The sequence below is a fragment of the Trichoplusia ni genome, chromosome 2 (genome assembly GCF_003590095.1).
Source record: "Trichoplusia ni isolate ovarian cell line Hi5 chromosome 2, tn1, whole genome shotgun sequence".
NCBI lineage: Eukaryota > Metazoa > Arthropoda > Insecta > Lepidoptera > Noctuidae > Trichoplusia > Trichoplusia ni.
The window spans coordinates 1684964-1707257 of record NC_039479.1 but is presented as its reverse complement, the minus strand read 5'-3'; the positions used below and the strand labels follow the sequence as shown (position 1 = coordinate 1707257).

General features: G+C 36.7%; 2 protein-coding genes and 1 long non-coding RNA gene across 4 annotated transcripts; 2 read left to right on the top strand and 1 right to left on the bottom strand.

Moving 5' to 3' along the window:
• The first annotated feature begins 216 nt into the window (after positions 1 to 216).
• LOC113502506 (threonine--tRNA ligase, cytoplasmic) lies at positions 217 to 14933 on the top strand. 2 transcript variants are annotated; one of them, XM_026884107.1, is made up of 14 exons: positions 217 to 320; positions 1070 to 1320; positions 2776 to 2947; positions 4149 to 4226; positions 4501 to 4758; positions 5187 to 5333; positions 5882 to 5991; positions 6843 to 6998; positions 7526 to 7703; positions 9771 to 9893; positions 10962 to 11140; positions 11522 to 11696; positions 12250 to 12364; positions 12787 to 14933. In XM_026884107.1, exons 1-14 carry the CDS (start codon positions 225 to 227, stop codon positions 12939 to 12941), a joined length of 2193 nt encoding a protein of 730 aa, XP_026739908.1. In that variant the 5' UTR covers positions 217 to 224; the 3' UTR covers positions 12942 to 14933. The 2 variants fall into 2 exon arrangements, with proteins under 2 accessions (XP_026739908.1, XP_026739916.1); XM_026884115.1 differs by lacking the exon at positions 217 to 320 and adding an exon at positions 359 to 448.
• LOC113502537 lies at positions 8842 to 9628 on the top strand. Its single transcript, XR_003401361.1, has 2 exons — positions 8842 to 8914; positions 9029 to 9628. It is a non-coding gene; the product is annotated as an uncharacterized LOC113502537 (long non-coding RNA).
• A 76-nt stretch (positions 14934 to 15009) lies between the features above and the next one.
• On the bottom strand, positions 15010 to 21024 carry LOC113502519 (glutamate receptor 1-like). The gene is made up of 12 exons (XM_026884127.1): positions 20267 to 21024; positions 20047 to 20192; positions 19599 to 19758; positions 18952 to 19138; positions 18589 to 18758; positions 18008 to 18237; positions 17841 to 17937; positions 17320 to 17498; positions 16880 to 16984; positions 16395 to 16561; positions 15765 to 15962; positions 15010 to 15190 (listed from the first exon to the last, which is right to left on the bottom strand). The coding sequence occupies exons 1-12, from the start codon at positions 20421 to 20423 to the stop codon at positions 15142 to 15144; spliced, it is 1845 nt and encodes a 614-aa protein (XP_026739928.1). The 5' UTR covers positions 20424 to 21024; the 3' UTR covers positions 15010 to 15141.
• Positions 21025 to 22294: the final 1270 nt, after the last annotated feature.

The following is a 22294-nucleotide window of genomic DNA, read 5'->3' as shown; positions in this document are numbered from 1 at the left end:
TAATGCATTTATTATACCATGATCTTTTAATCTTAGTACTAGAATAATTTTATTCATCGATAGTCATACTAAATGTCAATTTGCCCCTGTTTATCGTATACGTAATGGATATGAATATTAACAAGAGCAACAAAACAGCAAAGCTATTTAATGTTCCTGTCGCACATTGGCGTCAAACGGAACGTAAATCACACATTTTATAAAACTAGTAACATTAATTACGCATGTCAAAGTCAATAGTGTCAAATTCGAAAGATACACGTTCTGCAATGGGTGACACTGCGGCTGAAGATATCCAAAAACTTAACATTGACGCCAAGGCAGGGTTTTAAACTTATATTTTTAGTTTGAGAAAGTATTTAAGTACGTTATGTAAGTCATGATAAAGTTTATTGGGATCCGTGGAGGCTGTGTGGTCCGCTGCAAGGACTACGCATATGCCACATGGGTCGGTAGCGAGTTTCGTCAGCATTTTTAGCTGGAATAACATCAAGGCTGCCTTTGCCTATAACCTTTTTTTCTTAATCTGTAAATTTAAGTTAACTTTAGTGTTGAATACATTGGTAGTCCCGTTTTATAGTTATTTTGATGTATTTTAATTCAAGTTTTCTGCATAGAATAGATTAAGACAGTATTATAAGTGTAGGAAGTGATTAGTCAGCCGGTGATTGCTAATTTCCTCGACGCAATACTATAAGTTTATTGTATTTGACAAATGTCTTGTTGATACAGCTAATTATACACATCTGTTTGTTGTAATTACACTTGAATTTGCGTGCCTATGTAAATACTACAGATTGTATTAGTTTCTAGGTCATACAATACTATAGTTTTACTAGTCCTGTATATATCATGTTTATTTTTTATAGTCCAATAAAACTTCTTGGTGCAGTGAAATGATTTTCTTATTATATGAAGTAACATTTGGGACTAATGGAAACAATGTTTTTGCTATGATTCAATCCCCACATGGTTTGAAATTAATTGGACTTACTCATAAATTAAAAAAAAACTAAATGATGCCATATTATACCTATGAGTTTTACTTAAACTAATATATTTTTTACAGTCAAAGACCAAAGCCATGAAAGAAAAAAAGAAAAAAACAGATGACAAACCGTCAGGCGGAGTGGCAGAGTTGAATCCATGGCCAGAATACATCCAGAAACGTATCACGCTGTGGGATAAATACAAGACGCAGTATGCAGAAGAATTAGCAAACAAGCCAGATTTGAGTATTGTAGTTACGTTACCGGACGGAAAGACCGTAGAAGCGAAAGCCTGGAAAACTACTCCTTACGATGTTGCTAAAGGCATCAGGTGAGTTCGCATATTTTTGCTATCAGATAAATTTATAGACTGTATTTGTTATGAGAAAATGTTATAACATACTATAAATTATTAAAGAATTTAGATAGTGTGTGTAAATCTTGAGTAAGTTTTGTTTGTTAACCCTCCTCTGTTGCATTGAAATCTATCAACCAAAAAACCCCAATTTATTATTTGGAAAGCCGTTATTATAATCAAATATTGTAAATCTCAATTAAAATTGCATCATTTCCTCATAACAATTCCTTGTTAAGCTGAAGATATGCTAAAGAAACTGGATTTTCCAAACTTCAATGAACAGGTGTGATAATCACTTGCTTCCTAAACAAGAATTGAACTTTACTCATTTACATAGCTGATAAGAAATTACACAATAATGTTATCAGCAAACTAAACTAGTGACCTACAGCCCCAAAGTCCCAAATACTGCTAGATTGCTGTATTATAATTAATGGAATAGAATATTCTATACACTATAGAATGGCATTAGCGAAATTAGAAACATACATACAGTATAAGGGTACAATAGATGTTGGTTATATCGCGATTCGAAGAGAACCCTTCAAAAGTCCAGGATAAGAACTATCCTATGTTCATTCTCATGGTCAACTCTATCTCTTTACCAAATTTCATTAAAATTGGTTCAGTGATTTAGATGTGACAATGTAACAGACAGACAGACAGAGTTACTTTCGCATATTATTAGTAGGGATAATAGCAGTATCCAGACAACATTTTGATAGTCAGGAAAGATAGAAGTAAGGTTTTAGGTGACTGGTTCACTATTTTAACTTCATTTGTACATGAAATAATTGATATACTATATACATATTAATTACTTATTTGCCTGCTCTCAAGCGAGTTTTGGAGCGAATAGTAAGTACATTACGTATGGGTGGTCTGTTGACATGGCTTTCACTGGTTATCCTTACGCCTAATCTAAACTGGCATGATATATAAAGAAATTAATGTTTATAAATGAGTATTTCCAAAAAGTTTGAATAACAAAACTACAAGCATGCTTATAAAACTTGGCTGTTTGAATATTTAAGACATTTGTGTTATCGTAACCTATCCTTCGCTTGGCTGTTGTATTTTGTGCTCTATGTTACCACCCTAAAATACAATAATCTATCTATATATTTATAAGTATTTATGTGTATAAAGAATGCTTATAATTGTTAATTGTAATAGTGGAACATAGACCATAACCTCTATTTGTAATCATTGATAGACTAATGCAAATTGCATGTCAGATACTTAAGTGTTGTGTTTACATTACAAATGGTTAATATCAAACATATGAGCCTTAAAACCTTTATTTAACATTTGTTCTGAACCTGAATCCAGCCAAGTCTAATAAAGATGTTCCCAGTAAGAGCCATTTAACCAGTTCCACCCTACCTCTCGTCTTCCGACCCTCATGCTGACTGTCCTCCCTCGCAGCCAGGGTTTGGCAGACTCCACCATCGTGGCAAGAGTCAACAACGAGCTGTGGGATATGGACAGGCCGTTAGAAGGTGACTGCAAGTTGGAACTGCTCCGGTGGGACAACACTGATGCCCAAGCCGTCTTCTGGCATTCCTCAGCACATATGCTAGGAGAAGCTATGGAAAGGGTATGTTGCTGCCATATACTGTATTTGAGTTTAATGAATTGTTATATCTTCGTAAAATACGGAAATTAGAGTAGCAATTTTATGAAGCAAGATTTAAACTTTGATGCCTTTTAAAACGCACATCTGTTATATGAACACTACAAACTTATTTGGATATTAGTAAGAAATCCTTTCGTAATCTAGATGAAAATTTCTTGTCTGAAACCTGCAGTACTTTGAATCCTTTAAGTAATACTCTTGCGCTTGTATAAATGATTCATTCTGCTCAATTAAGCGCCTCACTATCGTATCTCAAGCTCATATATATCACGCACTCATATCTCACTTCCGCAACGGAAATATTCTTGCTTTAAGTAATGAATTCTCAATGTTGCTCAGTTTTTATAAGCTCTTGCAATGACAGTACAAGGAAAAACATCAAATAAAATAGAAATAGATTTTATCATTACGAATTTTCCCTCCCTAGAAATGTCAAGGCATGTCAAGTGCTCCCAAGGACAAAAGTCTTACATTCTATCGATAAGCAGTCTTATTAATTGGCCTGGTGCGAAGGCCACGTGCCAAGTGATATTAACTTCTTATCATTAAACCTTGTGTGATATTGTTTAATCAGTTATTGGCACTCGAATTGGACTATCTATCAATCTTATCGAAAAGCTTATTAATGGATTTTTCTGGTTACACATTCAGATTTTTTTTGTTTATATTAACATTGACGTAGGTTGCAATATATGCTAATTGTTAGGCTAATCGGTTTTTAGGGATATGTATCCGATGGGTAAACACTAAACCCTAGTATGGTTCTGCTGAACGCCCATCAGTCTGTAACAAGTCTGTATATCATGATCCTTGATAACTAGAAAGCGGAAATAAAAATCGAGGCTAGGCGATAATGACTTATATTTTTTTTGGACTGGAGCATTTGGTTTTTTAGGTTCTTTAACCTCTTGGCGCGGAACTCTAAGTGTCCGAGTCCGAGTCGCACTTGGCCGGTTGTTTCCATTTTGTTTGCAACCGATTGTTAAGACCACAAAGGTCAGAATTGTCTGGAAGCGGTTGCTTACAAAATATGATAGAGGCAATCATCCGGACAGTGTGGTTAGTCCCCAGTGTGATTGACCAATAAGCCTTTTCCATGGTTAAAGAGGATATTTGATGTCATTGACTGAGGTAACGTTATTTATGAGTATGTGCTTTCTAGGTATATGGCGGTTGCTTATGCTACGGGCCGCCTATTGAAGAAGGATTCTACTACGACATGTATTATCCTGAGAAAGGTGTAAGTAAAAACTCTTTCAATGTAACCTAAATACTTATAAAAGAACATTTAAAATATGTATTCGATTTCTGTAGTCACTTTTAGAATATTAACTGGTCACGATATGAAAGTTTACGTAACGCTTTCTTCTATACAAAACCCATAAACTCGAGCTCTGATGAAAGTTAAGGAAAACCACAAATTAAAAAAAAAGCTCATAATTTTTCAAATACTTTTGTATTTCTGAAGAAATTTTAGCGAAATCTCAAATGAAAAAAAATACTTTTCTCCCCAGATCTCATCTACAGACTTCCACGTCCTAGAAGGCTTAGTCAAGAAGATAGCAAAAGAAAAACAGCCTTTCGAACGCCTAGAGCTGACTAAAGAACAATTACTAGAAATGTTTGACTACAATCCTTTCAAAGTGCGCATTCTGAACGAGAAAGTGAACACCCCCACCACCACTGTGTACCGTTGTGGACCACTTATCGACTTGTGCAGGGGACCTCATGTACGACATACTGGGAAGGTCAAGGCTGTGAAGGTTACGAAGGTAAGAAGCAATACCATGTATGGCATATGTATAGAACTGCAAACCAAACGTACAGCCCGATTGTACGACGATTGCAATCGAATCGTACATTTACATTGCAGTTGAAATGCGTTCCGTCTAAGATTCATGCAAATTACTAATGCTCTCGAACCAGGTCACATTAAAAGCCAGGAAAGCCAGGTTTTTAGGGCTAGAAAGCAGCCTTCGAATCAATTGGAATAGAAAATATTGTATATTTAAAACACCATTTGCAGCCAGGACCATAGCAATTTTTCCGGTTAATGTGACGTGCTTCGGTGATGTTTGGTCATATGGTAACTAAAGCATCTTTGAAGAAACAACTTCCTCCTATTAACTATTGATTTCCTATTAAAAGAAAGTCTCAAGCAAAAGTGAACATTACTCTAACAAATCCCAATTTATTCCAGAATTCAGCCACATACTGGGAAGGCAAGGCCGATGCGGAAAGCCTCCAACGTATCTACGGCGTCTCGTTCCCCGAGCCCAAACAGCTGAAGGAGTGGGAGATCATACAGGAAGAGGCCGCCAAGAGAGACCACAGGAAGATCGGCAAGGTAGGTCTTGGGGAAAACCTGTACGTGAATAGGAGACGAACACTGGGTAAAGAAAAAACGCCCGCAGTAACTCATCGATTTCCCTGGTGATATCTCATTTCAGTGTTCGCCTTTTAGTTTAATGTTTAATAATGGATACGTATTTTTTTATTTGTCCCGCCAACATAAATTGATCAAATTTTAGTGAAACTAACGCATGTTGTTGTGTATAAATTTAACGATGTCTTTACGACACAAGTTCTCCTAAAAGCAGTTTAACTTTATCGATTTTAGTTTTTCAGAAGAAAAAAGCGTCTAATATCGTCTAATAGTTTTTATTTTATTATCAAACTGAGAGACAAGATTTTTACTTTTTATACCCAGTTGTCATCCCTATTGGAGACCAAGCCTGGGTAGGAAAAAAAACCCCAGTAACCAGATTTCCCCGGGTATATATCCCGGTTCTAATCCTGAATTTTGTAAGGGTCTCATCCTCCATCTCTCTATAGGTCTGTAGTCGGTAGTGTCTTTTATAACACACCATGTGAATGTGATCTTTATTCCCACAGGAACAAGAGCTATTCTTCTTCCACGAGCTATCTCCCGGCTCCTGCTTCTTCCAGCCGCGCGGCGCACACATTTACAACACTCTCGTCAACTTTATAAGGGACCAGTACAGGTATGTGGATAAGATCTTTGTTAATGAATAAAGAATGTTGAGAAACAACAATATCAAGTTCACTAATTGTTACGATTCTATAATAATTTTTTAACTAGTAATTTTTCGGTTTTATGTAACGTAGCACGTGTTTAACGTACAATTGTTTTCACAAGTGTTCTTAATGACGTTTTCTTTTCTGTGTGACGAGGTCGTATTGTTTTGGTCTAAGTAAAACTTTTATTTTTGGTTACCTATCTAAGTTTAAGTGTTCACTAAAACTCTGAATTATTCTAAATACGTTATTTTAACAATAAACAAACCTTGCATAATATCCCACAATACGACTGTACTTGCCAAAACGTGATGTTCAAAAACATTTATAATTGTAACTCGTAAGTTAATGCTGACTTGCAAAGCAGGTTTGAACATTGATCACCACACTTGCTCACTGCTTGTTAGTGATTTCAGATTCCAATATTTGAAATCCAAGTTTCCTCACGCCATTTCCCATAACCGTTTGTCAGTCAGTGCCGTCTTCCAGTAATTAAGACATGTACAAGTAAAGTTACATGTAACTTTGAAAAAGTCACATTGCTATTATGTCTGTGTATGTCCTATATTCAAATCCATTCTTAGAACCGCAAAGCCACCAATCTTTAATATTTATAAATCTCGTGTCACAATGTTTGTCCTCAATGGACTCCTAAACCACTTAACTGATTATAATAAAATTCGCACACCATGTGCAGTTCGATCCAACTTGAGAAATAGGATAGTTTAAATCTCAAGTTATAGTCGCAAATTCTTCTAACCATGCGGACGAAGTCGCGGGCAACAGCTAGTTACTATATAATAACTTTGGTCCCCAGACTACGCGGCTTCCAGGAGGTAGTGACCCCTAACATGTACAACTCGAAGTTGTGGCAGACGTCAGGCCACTGGGCGCATTACGCTGAGAACATGTTCTCCTTCGACGTCGAGAAGGAAACCTTCGCTTTGAAGCCTATGAACTGTCCGGGGCATTGGTGAGTTTTAGAATGAAGTTTTTTTCAGGTTTATTGTACTTGGCTCAGATAATTTGTCGGTTAAAAAATATCTTAAGTTTTGGTAGTTTTATTTGATGTAGATATTTCAATACAAGTAATAATATTGTAGGCAGTTTTATTTTCGTTGTTCTTTGCTTCACTCAGCATAGATGGAGAATATGGAGTTTTTGTATGATTTCGTCGCTTGGGATGTATTGTGTAGGATTAAGGAGTTCAGTAGCTTAAAACGTCCATTTTAATAATTTAAATGTTTAATGAACAAATGAAAACGATTTGACGACGTAAAGAACATTTCCAGTGATGTAATTTGAGGTGAAAATAAATAAAGGGAGCAGGGTTATTGCAAATTTTCCAAGGATATAAAGTCAGGGATTAAGTACCCATTAGGGACAGTGAGAAAGGTGTCGATGAAAGACATATACAGGCGATAAGGAGGGTAATAGAGGCACTAGTATTGTACCTTCTACACTTTTACTGTCGTTGAAGTTGTCTGCCTCCTCCGCCAGCCTGCTGTTCGACAACCGCATCCGCTCGTGGCGCGAGCTGCCGCTGCGGCTGGCGGACTTCGGCGTGCTGCACCGCAACGAGCTGAGCGGCGCGCTGACGGGGCTGACGCGCGTGCGCCGCTTCCAGCAGGACGACGCGCACATCTTCTGCACGCCCGCGCACATCGAGCAGGAAATGGTCAGCCACAACACGACACATACACAACTACTTTATACTTGTTTTCAGACATCAATAACACCATCAAAAACTCCACTAAAAAGACAATTACACCATCAAATGTTAGCTTCATAAAATAGTGCAAATTTTTTAACTATCACAATATTAAGTTCAAATAAAAATATTTGCAACTAAAGAACAAAAAACAATAAACGCAAAAGTTTGTTGATTCCTCATTCACGTAAACTTATATAAACTTCCGACACAGATAGTTTACAACCAAGATTAACACACACATTAACACAATATAAAACAACAATTCAAGCTATTGTTTCACTACATTTTATAAAATATTCTTTTCTCCACAAAATGTCATGAATCATCATTTTATGGATTAAAAATAAATCCTATAAAAGTATTGTGTCAAATACAAGAGAGTTCCACTAAACAAGGTGTCATGTACTACAGCCTTGGCCAAAAGTATTGAGCACCTTACAAATTTCGCTCATTCACGGAAAGAATGAGAGTAAACCAAATCTATTGTTGAAGAATTCATTTGTCGGCCATATACAAAGGTTTAAACAATGACCCACGCCGCACAACTAGCAATAAAACACCTGGGTGCAATAAAATGTGTTTTTACAATTTTTGTGTTTATTTATCAGTTCGCTACCATCGCTCGTTGTGAACACATCCAGTGATCTAGTGCGCCTTTTGTATTTTATTTCAGAAGTTTTAAGTGTTATCGTTGCAATATGCCAAAACAAAACGAACTTTCTTTAGAAAAACGTGTGCAGATACAGCTTCTGTATGAGCAAGGGAAATCACAAGTAGAGATTTCTAAAACTGTGAAATGTTCGCGCCGATCCGTGCAATATGCTATTCAGCGATTCTCTACTACCGGATCACATGAAAATAGACCGAGAACCGGGCGCAAACGCATCACCACAGACCGTCAAGATCGTCAGTTACTGAGAGAGTCGTTAAGAAATAGGAAAAAAACATCTTCAGAGCTCGCTGCTGAGTTGTCGGAACAAATTAAGAAGCCAATTTCTGCTCGAACTACTCGCAGAAGACTTCAAGAAGCTGGTCTGAAAGGCTGTAAAGCTAGGAAGAAGCCATGGCTCTCCGATAACAACAAAAAAGCTCGATTGAAATGGGCTTTAAAACACCGAACTTTCACTGCTGAAGATTGGTCAAATGTTGTGTGGTCAGACGAATCAAACTTTGAGGTGAGTAAGTCAATTTAGTGCCCTGATATAATTTTATAAAATGTTTTAGAAACCAAACGCATAGTTGAATTTATTTTAGTTTTACAGAACTCAATATTTTTCTCTTTATTGCAGATTTTTGGTACACCTGGTGTGACCTTTGTGCGTCGCCGTGTGGGCGAAGAATTTAAGCCAGAGTGTGTGATCCCAACCGTTAAACACGGTGGAGGCAGCATAATGGTCTGGGGTTGCATGACCGATTCTGGAGTTGGCGAATTGTTCGTTTGTGAGGGTCGCATGGACTCTACTAAGTACATAAATGTACTAGAAACTGCATTACTGCCTTCATTCACGCAACTTTTTGGCGACACGAATATGGATGGTGTCAAATTCCAGCAGGATAACGCGCCATGCCACAAATCTGCACGCACTATGAGATGGTTTCGGGAAAATAACACGGAACTGCTTGACTGGCCAGCTCAGTCTCCAGATCTGAACCCCATAGAACATTTATGGGGTTTATTAAAGCGCAGGGTTAGGCGCCACACAATTAACAACAAAGAAGATTTAAAACGCTGCCTGCGCCTAGAATGGAACTCGATTACTGTTGACGACTGTAAAAAACTTGTTAACTCTTTACCAAAAAGAATTTCTGCCGTAATTAAGGCAAAGGGTGGACCCACAAAATATTAATTTTCTATTAATAAATAGTAAAATAAACCCATATAAAACGTTTTGTTTTATTTCTATTTGATACTCCACTTAAAACTGAAAGATATCATGGGTGCTCAATACTTTTGGCCAAAGCTGTATATATTTAAGAAACCGTTAGAAGTGTTTGTTTATATATAATAACATGACCATTTATTATCCTCAGCTGTCATGCCTAGAGTTCCTGAACCACGTCTACACGACCTTCGGATTCACATTCCAACTGAAGCTCTCCACGCGACCGGAGAAGTACCTCGGAGATCTCGCCACTTGGGACCAGGCTGAAAAGGTAAATACACTTTGATAGGATGACCCTTCAATCAGACCTCATTTCATCTTTCAACACTGTCTTCTTTTGAAACTGACACTATAAAACTTAAAGTGTAGTTTATGACACAATCTTCCACCCTTCGCTTCTATAACACACACACTAATTTCAAAATTACTTGCAGAAATAATACTTATAAAAAAGCGGATGCTTTTGAACCGATTCTGGCAAATTCTTTTACTATTGTGTGTAACTACATAGCTTTGAAGGATAGATAAAAATATGTTTTTGTAGACACGGTATCATCATAGTCATATACTTACTGTTTTGTTATAATATAATTATTTCTGTAGTAGAATAAGAATAGCACTCTTAAAAATAAAATTTACTTTTTAATAATAAACTACCCACTTAGGGCTATGAAAAATAGTTAGTAGGCCCTTCTCAGACCAACTTAATAAAGCAAATTCCATAAAAATTACTAATATTGAGACACGAGAATTTCAAACAATATAACATGTATAACGAAAGCATATCTGTTTGAAAATCACAATTCGTAAACTCATTGTAACATTGACATACATGACTTATCCATTAAGGTTATCGAATACTTTGTTAAGTGCAATAACTAAATTGATGACAGTTATAAAATTATCTACAGAATTATAAACACGTGGTCAGTCGTAGTTTACGATTATTTTGTGTTCTTTATGTATGATGTGATTTTATGCTAGTAATAATAGTAGGTATTGAGATAAGTATTTATTTGCTAATAATCTTGCGCGCTTGATTGTGGAATGGTTACGTCACCACACCAATCTTACTGCACGCGACGTGTCTCGGGTGCGATCCCCAGGCGTTTGTGAGATCCACGAATGCTGACCTGAGTCTGAGTGTCCTTGACTGTGTGACAGACAGACAATTGACATAGCAATTCTGTGAAATATCCAGCCAGAAAACCTTGTACCGTATAATCGTGTAATCTTGATTACTTGGTGTCTATTAGTTAAGTAAACTACACCCATCTGATTTTACTTAACCAATTTACAGTCCATTAATAAGCTATCTAACTCCAAATCATAATTCCAGGCTTTAGAAGACTCCCTGAACAAGTTCGGTCGTCCGTGGCAGCTGAACCCCGGCGACGGCGCGTTCTACGGCCCCAAGATAGACATCACCATACAGGACGCGCTGCGCCGCTCCCACCAGTGTGCCACCATACAGCTGGACTTCCAGCTGCCTGAGAGGTTCAACCTCACCTATGTCAGGTAGGTCACAGCATGGTATATAATTATAATGACTACACGGGTACGTCGGTACCCGGTACCGTCCAAATTCCTTCCAAACATCGAAATCGGACATCTTTTTTTCAGTCTTTTGGGCGTGAAGATATATCAAACAAACACACTCACGTACAAACACTATTGGTTTTGACCTTAACTGGGGCAGCGTGGCCGCAAGGGTTACGTTCCCCCGGTACACGAAGGGCAGAGGAAGTAACATGGGTGGGTTTAGTCAAAATTCTGACATCCTTCTGCTCTACCCAAAGCGGGAGGAGTAATTTGATGATTTCACATCCGAAAAAAATACTTATTTAGACGACCTAAACATGAATTTATAATAACCCCATCTAAATACATAATTTCCAGTGAGAGTGGTGACAAAAAGCGTCCAGTGATAATACACCGCGCGATCCTGGGCTCAGTAGAGCGCATGGTGGCCATCCTCAGCGAGTCGTACGCCGGCAAGTGGCCCTTCTGGCTCAGCCCGCGACAGGTCTGCGTCGTGCCAGTCGGACCTGCCTACGATGATTATGCTGTGCAGGTATGTTGAGGAGATAGTGTAATGTAATATTTTTGAGGCTAAGCCGTTATTGCACCTCCTGTCAGCTTGGTTGTATAACGAAATCAACGAATACTACTGAAACGCTTAGCGTGGTGAGTCCACGAATAAACGAGAATTATTGGTACTGTTTATTAATTTGTATTAAATGTGGCATATGAAACTGTTCCAAGTTTACGCCCTCCCAAAAATATTCTATTCTTTGGTGATCTTGACAGCCCAATTTCACTAAGACACATTAAAAAAAAAGTCATTGTGAAATTCTTCTAAACTCTTATAAAAAATACAGACATGAACAAGTCTTGATAAGTGCAGATTTATTTATGCCCAAAAAAACAGTATTTTATCGAAATTGTTTCGCATCACTAATACAACTGTCAGTTGGAACGTCATAAGGATCATCATTCGGCGTGCGAACTATAGCAAACGTCCAGGAGAGTGGCGCTAGTAGCGCTGTCATTAAAACAAAAGATGTCAAATTTTAGTTTCATTTTCCATCCATCAAACCTAATTTGATCGTATTTTGTGTGTGCAGGTGAACGAGCAGCTGTTCGCGGCGGGCTTCATGTCTGAGGCCGACACGGACGCGGGCGACACCCTCAACAAGAAGGTCCGAAACGCACAACTCGCACAGTTCAACTACATCCTAGGTAAGATACTGTATGCATAACATATTATATTATACCGACAGTCACCGCTTCAGCTCAATCCCGATAAATATGCGTGACTGAATCTTCTCCAAAAAAGAAACTATAAAACTATTATTACGATATGTGGTTGGAGTATTAAAGACGTATGTAAAACGTTAGCTGACAAGTTATTCTTTAATCTATCTAATATTATTACGATTCGAGCTCCCAGATTCTTTTCGAAGCCTTGTCAAGATAATAAGTTAGCACAGCAATGAATATCTATAGCAAACTTCAACATAATAATATCTGTTTAACTGACCGACAACAAACTTTCACACATTAGTATTACAAAAAAAATGTTTGTCATACAACCACATAACAGTAATAACGATCATCTTCAAACTGAAAATATTAATATTCCTACTATTATTTTCTCCTAGTTGTCGGCGAACGCGAGAAAACATCAGGCACGGTGAACATTCGCACGCGAGACAACAAAGTCCACGGCGAGATGTCCGTACAAGGTCTGATCGACCACCTCAACACGTTGGTCAAGGAGAAGACGTTGTCAGAAGATAGTGAACTGCTTAAGTAGACTAAAAGACTAGGAGACCAAGGTACAATCGGCAATGAAAGTTAATTCACTTAATTAGATTTCTAAAATATCTATACGGGTTCTTTTGCAACAGTCAGACATTTTTTTTTGTCAAATGATCTTAATTGGTATTGAGATCGATCTACGCGAAGTAACAGTGTTTTTTATCATTTTTGTTTTGGTTTTTACCTTAGTTACAATACCAAACGCGTGGACAGTTAACACGAGTAGTTCATTTACCTTGCGGTGGAATAAAAATTTATTGCAGTGTGTGTATGAAAACTTAAACGTAGGTATGTCGGTTTTCATTCAGTTACCTGCACAGCTCCCGCACGAGTAATGTCAGCGCCCATCGTGACATTTCGTCTAAACACGCCAAAGTAATTACTTATTTCTTTGAATATTTAATGTTATTTGATACAAAATTCCTCTTTCATCCATATGTTACGGTTCGCGAACATTTAAATCACATTCACAAATATTGTGAAAGTCCATTATTGTGAAAGCTATTTAGTAAATCTAATTATGATCAAGTTTCGTTGCTGACTGTTATGAAGCATTACCTGTTTGGTTCAAGTAAGTTTGAGAACTTGAAACTTGAATATAAACCTTATGGATAATGTTTACGTATGTGGTCTTAAGTTAGGATAGGTTCGACTTTTCAATCGTTCAAGGCATTTTTCTTAGGCCGACTTCACTGGTTGGGCCCAACGCAAACAATTATTGGACCCAATGTTGGCAAGCATTGGAAGTTGGACAGTGCGGAATTTGTTTTGTTGTGTAATTCGGCCAATGTCGGATCCAACGAGTGGAGCCCGTATTACATTCAATATAAAGACGTTAATCCGAATTTCGAATTAATTTAATTCGTGATTTTTCTTTTGTTTGTGTTGTCGATATTATTTATTTTTATCGACGCTTTTGATATTTGCATTTATGATATTATTGTATGAGAAGTATATAACATGTATGTTTAGAAGCAAAAGAGTTAAAACCAACAAAACCCCTATGAGAATTCGGTTAATGTGAAGTTAAGCAAAGAAAAGAGATAGTACTATCAATCTATATAGCTTGATCTCTTTCATTCGAACAATTTAATGACTTTATTTTGCTTTAAATAAGCAGAATGTTTATTTTTCCGGTGTCCGCCTCACTACGAACGATTAAAATATCGAACTTGGAGAACAAAATGGAAGGTATAAAAGTATTTTAAAACCAGTGTTTGATATTGTCTAAAATGTTTCAATTATTTATTTAGAAAGAGATTCGTTGAATCTCTGTTAATTCGAATAGTGATAAGTCACGGAATTATGATTTTAATTTGCGGCATTTTACGTGTTATTGCTGGGCAAACATTGTGAGACAAAATCACAATTAGATGAATATGTTTAGGGCATTTAATTTTCTGGATTTAGTTACAAACTCCACTATTTGCTCAAATTCTTAGGATGAATTTCTTGTGAACTACCCACACATTTTTTCCATTAGCCCAGCCGTTAGATTTTTACTTTTTTTATTTAAATTAAACACTTTAGTTTGTTAAAATTGCCTAATAGTATTTAGGGATCAAACTTGTCTGTCTTTTCTCGTAGTAATTTATTTGAAGTAGTCCACTTAAGCTTGTTAGCATTTCTTGACAGATGAGAATTACTGAGGCTGCAAAATTATAATAATCTCAATTTTAGAATGTTCCGATACAATTATCACGATGACCATTTTGCTTTCGACCCTTTGAACACAAGATTACAAGTGCGACCTGTAAACTGAAGCTCTATTAGCCCATAATCCGCTACATGCGTTTATACTGTCAAATTAAATGTACCTACATTTAAATACTTATACATATTATAAGTTCTAAGGATTCTTTCAACAAAATTAATGTTTGTAGACTATGTTTGCAGCCTCAGCCAATGTAATAAACGGTTTAGGTTTACGAATAAGCATTTATAATGTTTTAAACCTGTTGTGTTATAAATAAATTTATAACTACTATTTATGATGTTTTATTTACTTATACCTGTCTGAATGACTGAAAACAAGTCTTGCAACAAATAAAGACATAAATATTTGTATTATTTACTGTATTGAATTTATAAAGCAACAAGACCAAAGCGAGATAACGTAAACTATATAGGCAAAAAATATTTTAAGCAGATCTATTTATTTGCTAAGGCTCCTACTGTCTAATGCAAATGACACATCAGAAATTTCCACGTAACGCCGTCATTCTGGAATTTCTGTGCTGGCTTCTGAAAAATAATCCATTCACTTTTTATACATGTTTTACTGTATTCCGTTACCATTTGATCTCTTCAACATTTTTAAAGACAGTTTAAGTCGGATCCATAATTTTCAAGTGACTTCTAAAAGGTTACCTTTATAACCTCAGGATTCCGAACTGGGTAAACCAATATTTATTTTAGAAGTTTCATCAAGTAGATTTTATTCAAAATCAGTTATACGTTTGTTTTTCAAATTATGTGATGCTAGAGAGGTCGGCAAAATAGACCTATAATTTACTCATTCAAACCTATTTTTATAAAAGTTAAGTCGTACCAGGAGTGAGCAAAGCCCACATCGTTTTAGATCCTCTCTCAAAAAAGTGTCAGTCTGGTGTGGCGTACTCAACAAACGATGGCCGAGTTCAAAACCCAGGCAGAAATATAAGGATGGACGAACAACTTATGAAGGCGTGTCTACTACCAGAACGGAGACGCCAAGAGTTGTAAAAGAGACGTATCTACACCTTAAAGTGAGTCCCTTTCACACTCCCAAAAATATTACTTTAAGACGTGGTGACCAGCCCACAGTCGTAACACACACATTTTAAACCATATGACTTCTCCACAAGCGATGGCCACGGACAAGCAGACGCCGTACACCATGAGGATGAGTACCGGGCGCAGTTCCATGAGCCCCACACTGCTGAAGGCAGCCACCTTCGAGGAGCACTGCGGCTTCGGGACCTGCATGCGCTGAGCTAGCACTGACTGGATCCCGGATTCACGGATCTGTTTAAAACTGGTGGGAAGTAGTTTGTTATTAAGTGATGCTACGATTTACTTGAGCGTATTTATCGGAATCGTCCGACTAGTTAGGGCCGCGTCAGCACAAATGTTTAAGGAAGTTTGGCTCCGAAACTCATGGGGCAATCCCTATAAATATGCGCGAGTAAACCGTTATGCAACGGTAATAAAGAGTTAAAAGTCATAAAGAAGTTTAATATATTATTAGAAGTATAATTCAGGCAGGTTTTCTTCTGGCTATTTTGCTACGTACTTAGGCGTCGAAATGAGTAAGTAACAAATGTTCCTTTTCGTTATTTCCAATCAGGATTGCTCTACCCCAGAGGATGGTGTCATGGTTAAATGAACGGTATATATCCAGGGTTTTGTAAAGGTTACAAATAGTGGTAAAACTTCACCTCAACTCAAGATAAATAACAATACTCACACTACTCTTAGTAGCTCAATATAGGGCGAGTCCTTCCTCACAGGGACGAAGGGATCCAAACTGTTGAGAAAGTCAACCTCCATGAGGTCGCATTTCTCCGTTTCTAGAAAAGTCTGCTCTATGCGCCTGTACACAGGATCGACTATTGAATGGAACGCGAACAGACCCTGTAAGACAAAAGATCAATTTAGAATATTATATTCGTGTAAAAGGTTTTTTAGGTTCTCCTGTTTTTTGAAAAAGGCTCTAGTGTTAATCCTAACACTAGAGCTTTTTTAACTCCTGACGCAAAAAGAGGGCTGTTATGATTCTGACATGTCTGTCTGTTTCGTCTGTGGCATCGTAGCGCCCGAATGGAGTGAGCGGTTTCAATTAAAGGTATAATTTGCTATGACAAATTGTTGATTCACGATTGAACCAATAAAATAAGTATCAAATATATAATTATAATATAAATATTATGCGTAAATAAAAAAGAACGTTACCTGTCTTATTCTCTCGACGCCATCATTCAGATCATAGAAATGCTTCTTACCCTTCTCCGGGTCAATCCTCTTCCGTATTGTAACGTGTACAGGATCCTTGTACAGCTGTAGAAGATATGGTTGAGATAACAAACGTTGTACTGCAGGACAAACTAACATACATAGTCAGTAACTATTTATTATATGGATGTGGAATACATGAAACCAATTTTAAATTTTGAAACTGTTCTTTGTTCTATCACATGTTTACAAATTTTATGAATGCAATGAGCTCTTCAAATGTGACTACTGCCATATTGATAAAACATGCTACTACGCCCAATTTAGCGTACCGCCTGAATTCTACAATATCACGAAGAGCTAGTGAACGCACGTGAGCTTCTCCCACGAGTGAACTAAAAACAGTACCCTGAAACGTGTTCTTGTTACTCAACACTTACGCCAAAAACAAAGTGGTTATAGTCGACGTCGTTTGCGGCGAGCGTGATCTTGGCTCCGGCGAGCTGCGGCAGGCTGCGGATGGAGTCTGACGGCGCCTGCAGCAGCACCACGATGTTCGCCGAGTACGCCGCGTACAGCGCCATCAGAGCCGTGAATACCACGAAAACCATGATTCGACCTATCAAAATATGTCATAATTGCGAAGAAGGTACATTAATAGCAAGTTCCATACATGGGCGTAGCCAGCCTTGGGCTCAGGGTGGGGCAGCAGTCACCCTGCCCGGCACCCGGTTTTTTTGTTCCTATTTAGCATTTCTTCAACAATGACATTATCAGCCTTTTTAGGCAGGGAATAAGTAATTTTCTAACGGATAATATGATTATTGTTGGTATAAGAAAAATAATGTTTTTGTTTAATTAGGCGCCTTAGAGTTCAGAGCCAAGGGGCAAGCACCACAGTGTGGCCCATAGTTCCATACCGTACTTTTGTAAAATTTACTTGTAGTATTGAAACACATACCTGACAACCTTTTTGGTTCCATGTCACAACCCTGCTGGCCAATTGCGCTAAAAGTCAGCAGCATCGCATCACCGATTCCATCCAATTGTGTCGGGCCCTTAAAATGACCAATAGTGACAAAACTGAATGACTAAATGTCGAATTCAGTCTTCAAATGTTTATCTTACCTTACTTCCCCTAAATTCACATTTAGTAGCGATATACACAGTAAGAGTAGATATCATAGCACAGACAGACATCGCGATCCAGACGCTTGTGGAGAATGGCATGGAGAATATATTGGAGACGTATGGCAATGGCGGCTGGCGGAATATGAACCGGACTCGAAAAGGGGCGAGCCGGTCTGTGTAGGATACTACGTCAAGTCGCTCTATGTTGGATACCACACAATTCGTTCCTAGAAAATGAGAAACTCATGAGGTCGAAAATAACGGCAAAATTAGAGGAATCTTTAAACATTTTACTTTAATTGACACACACACTTTATTTCTTGGAGGCAAAATGTAATTCCATGGTTCTGGTTCCATGTGGCTCAGAACAGAGAATCGTGGCAGGATTTGGGGGAGGCCCTTGCCCAGCTGTGGGACGCAGGGGGCTAGATAAAAGAAATGCAATTTGGCGTAACCCCATTTCCCCTTTGTCATTAAAACTTATACCCTGATGCAACTGATCGCGATTAAGAGCATACATTTAAAAAATCTTCAGTGATTTCTGTAATTTTAAAATGTATACCTTGAAATAGACTTACCCAAATCCGCCCTTCCTGAAAACAGATCGTCGATCATACCAGACCACTTTCCGTTAACTTTGTAGCCCCAGCGATAGCTGTATATGTAGCCAGGCGTAGCATTCAACATCTCGAAAGCTAGCCTCACGTTCATCCAACAGATCTTAGTTATTGAATCGAAATGAGGTTCCCTAAGAAAAAAAATAGATATACCGACAGTATTAAAATAAGTCTTCTAATCTTTAGTGTAGAAATTCATTGTAAGTTTTTCATTCGTAGCAGTCTAGACAGTCGAGTGTCGACACACTTGACTTAAATTTAAGTCCAGAAAACGTCCCTTCGAAGTCCAAACTTGAACATCGTTCAAATAATAAATTCACTTACATCAGGTCCTCTAAATGGTATTGCGTAGTATTACTGTCTTGTATGACGTTAGAAATTGTTATAGCATGGCCCATGACGTCACGTCGTCTGCGATACAGCTCCCGATGCGGGCGCACTTCTATAAGTGATCCATTGAAAAAGCCGCGCGGGGAAGATACCAGAGAACCGTTGACCGACGGCTTGTGGACTTTATTATAAAAAAAGTAAATTTTATGCAAATTTAATATTATTGCAACTAGGTAGTACTAATTAATAGTTAGTAACTATAAAAATAAGACTTGGACACCTAATTTAGCTCTTCTTTTCTTAAAATAAGATTGTTCCAGTTGGAGAAAGAGGTAACACGGAGAAGAGTGTTGTTTCATTTTCACAATGAAAGTATGAGTTCGTGATAGACCCCTTGAATTTACATTAGGTATTAGTGAAAGTGCATTGGTAGTGTTTTCAATTAACACCATGTGAACAATTACTTATGTACATAGTATTTACTTAAAATATCAGCGCTTACTTTTAACAACTTTTTAACTTTTAACATAATATTCGTAAAATAACCTACAGAAATACATAGTTCTTTGACAAATAGTTTTGTTTGTAACAATACTTGTTAATGTAACAATAATAAGGATTTTTAACACATTTTTACTCACGTTCCACAAGTTTAAAGAAACTGCCATTAGACGCAGCTAGCACAAGATCGCTGTCAGCTAGAATAGGCAAATTGTTTAAAACGCCAATATTTTCATGATCTGCCGAAGAGGTGAGGACCAACCAGCGGTATGGCGAACGAAATAGATTGCGATATTTTACCTGCAGAATAAAATAAAATTAACAACGAGTGTTTCAAAGAAAGAGTAGGATAGAAATCTGTGTTCCTATACTTTAGGTTGGATTAAGAAATAGGTCCTCGTCAATTATAAAATGTTAGATTAGTCTGAAAATGCTCCACAGCAATGTAAATGTTCCGTCCGTGTGAAAAAGGATGAATTATAGATTATCAGACTGAGGGTTTAGAGGGTTACCAATATATCCAGATCTTAAGTAGGAGAGAGAGAGAAAGAGAGAGAGATCCCAATAAAAGTTGTTATAAAATACTACCATGGTTAAAATTTCTTTAGCTCCGGGGCAATCCAAATCGATGAGAAAAAGTAAATTATGGTGAGTATACTTTGAGCCGATGTCTATTTCGCTTGACGATCTGCCTCCGATCTTCGATATTTCATTCACAAGATTCACAATTACATCTGGAAATATGATTAAAACACAGAACCATATCAAAACTGATCTTAAAATTATTCGGAAATATTATGAAACTTACTTTTACCCCAACATAAATCACTCAAAATCAAAAAAGTTGGTTTCTCTTCATTTGCAACGTATCTCGTTACAAACTGGGCCCAAGATAGATCCCTGGCGTATACCACCTTATTTACTAATAACAACCCTATTACAAACGCCTTAAAGATTATTTTCATTTTAAATACTTATTTGATACAATCAAAAATAGTCAAAACAAATTCTCTAAGTTTCAAGAAGTCACTTAGTTATGAGTTGACTGCTTTATTTGAGTAACTCAACAATGTCGAAAGCTTTTCACAAGTCGCACGTATTTATCGCTTTTAGAAGCTTGCAATTTTAATGAGCTCTGCAAGTGATTTTGCTACGAAATTGTTTATAATTACCCTTATTATCAATTCGAAGCACCATTATCATAATTTAGGGGTTCAGTAGGCATTGGGAATAGATTTTAGTTTGATATTTAATAACTGTTTGTCGCTTTACCGAGAACGTATAATTATGAATTGATTATAGGTTTCGTGACTACGGCTTTTTGAGGTATGAATGTTTTATGAGGTAAAGCCATATTGGCAAACTAAAAACTGTTTTATGTAATTAAAAGAAGTAGGTACATTTTGTAAGGTTTCACTTGTTTGGCATGATTAAAACGGCTCAATTATTTGTAACTGTATAAATTAAAATAGAAATGATCAAATTAAAATCAGAAAATAATACATACGATAAAATCAGAGATAATTTAAACGCTGCGTCACTTACTTATTCTCTTGCCCCCAAAGCACTTATTTCTTTTATGTTCGAAGTGATAATTTTACCTTTGAAGGACAAGATAAAACAACATATGAAAATATACCATCTTTATTTTATCCGATTAAACATTGTCATAGTACATAGTGGTGTACTTATATAAAACAATAAAAAATGCATTTTCTATTCATATTTGGTTCAAGTGATTATTACAAGGCAAGGCATCATAGAACATATTTTACATAACATTTTACAAAATATAACTTTGCGATGTATTAAAAATTCTCTTACACATGCTTAACTTATAATTACGCTGATATCCATGCATGCAAAAAACGACAATATCTTTTATCCTTTTCTCACACTACGCGCTAGAAAAATCAACGTCACGTTACATGTTTTTTTATTAGGATCATATTGAGGTATACAGGTATCTTAATATATCCGGGAACGATAGGTATACTACTTATACCTATTGTTGCAGGATGGCAAGGATACTAATATCTAAATACATTATATAACCTGGAATCAACAATAATCTCACTATACTATTTTAAAAGCCTTGCTAGCGGTTAGCGGTTCAAACTACGGTAACTGTAGTTAGATGTTTATGTATTTAGCATAATATATGAGGTTACTATTTTAGTTTTCTATTTTTTATAGATTATCAGGCACTTTAAAATGGATCACATTAGATATTGCTTCTGTATTTCATTTAAATAGTTATTGGAATAAATATATCATTTTTAGTATTAATCTATTATTCTTTTGTCAATCTAATGAATTCTAATTTATGACTATTATTTAGAATATGATTAACTAGCTGCTTGGTATTATAAATACCTAGCTCCCGTAACCCGAACCGCCCGTAAGATTGGACTAAAATCAACACATTAAGCGTATTTTTTCTTTAAGTCTGTTCTATGAGCTATGGTGTTATAGATACTAATATAAATATAACGAAACACCTACCAACGACACGACATCTGTAATATACAGTACACATTACAATGACAGTGTCAAACTTTTCCAATACGGAAAGAGGCCTGTGCCCAGCTGTGGGTCGTAAATAGACCGTGGTTTAGTTGAAAACTAGGACTTATACAGATTGCTAGGACTAGTTTATGACAATATTAATTAAAACATGAAATCTGCAAAAAAGAATAAGAATAATAAATAATAATTCATCTAAGCCACAGCACATACAAAGGTACATAATGAAAACCACACTAATCGCTTACACCTAATTAATAAAAATCACAAAAAAAGAGAAAATAATAATTTAATATACTCGTACCTACAT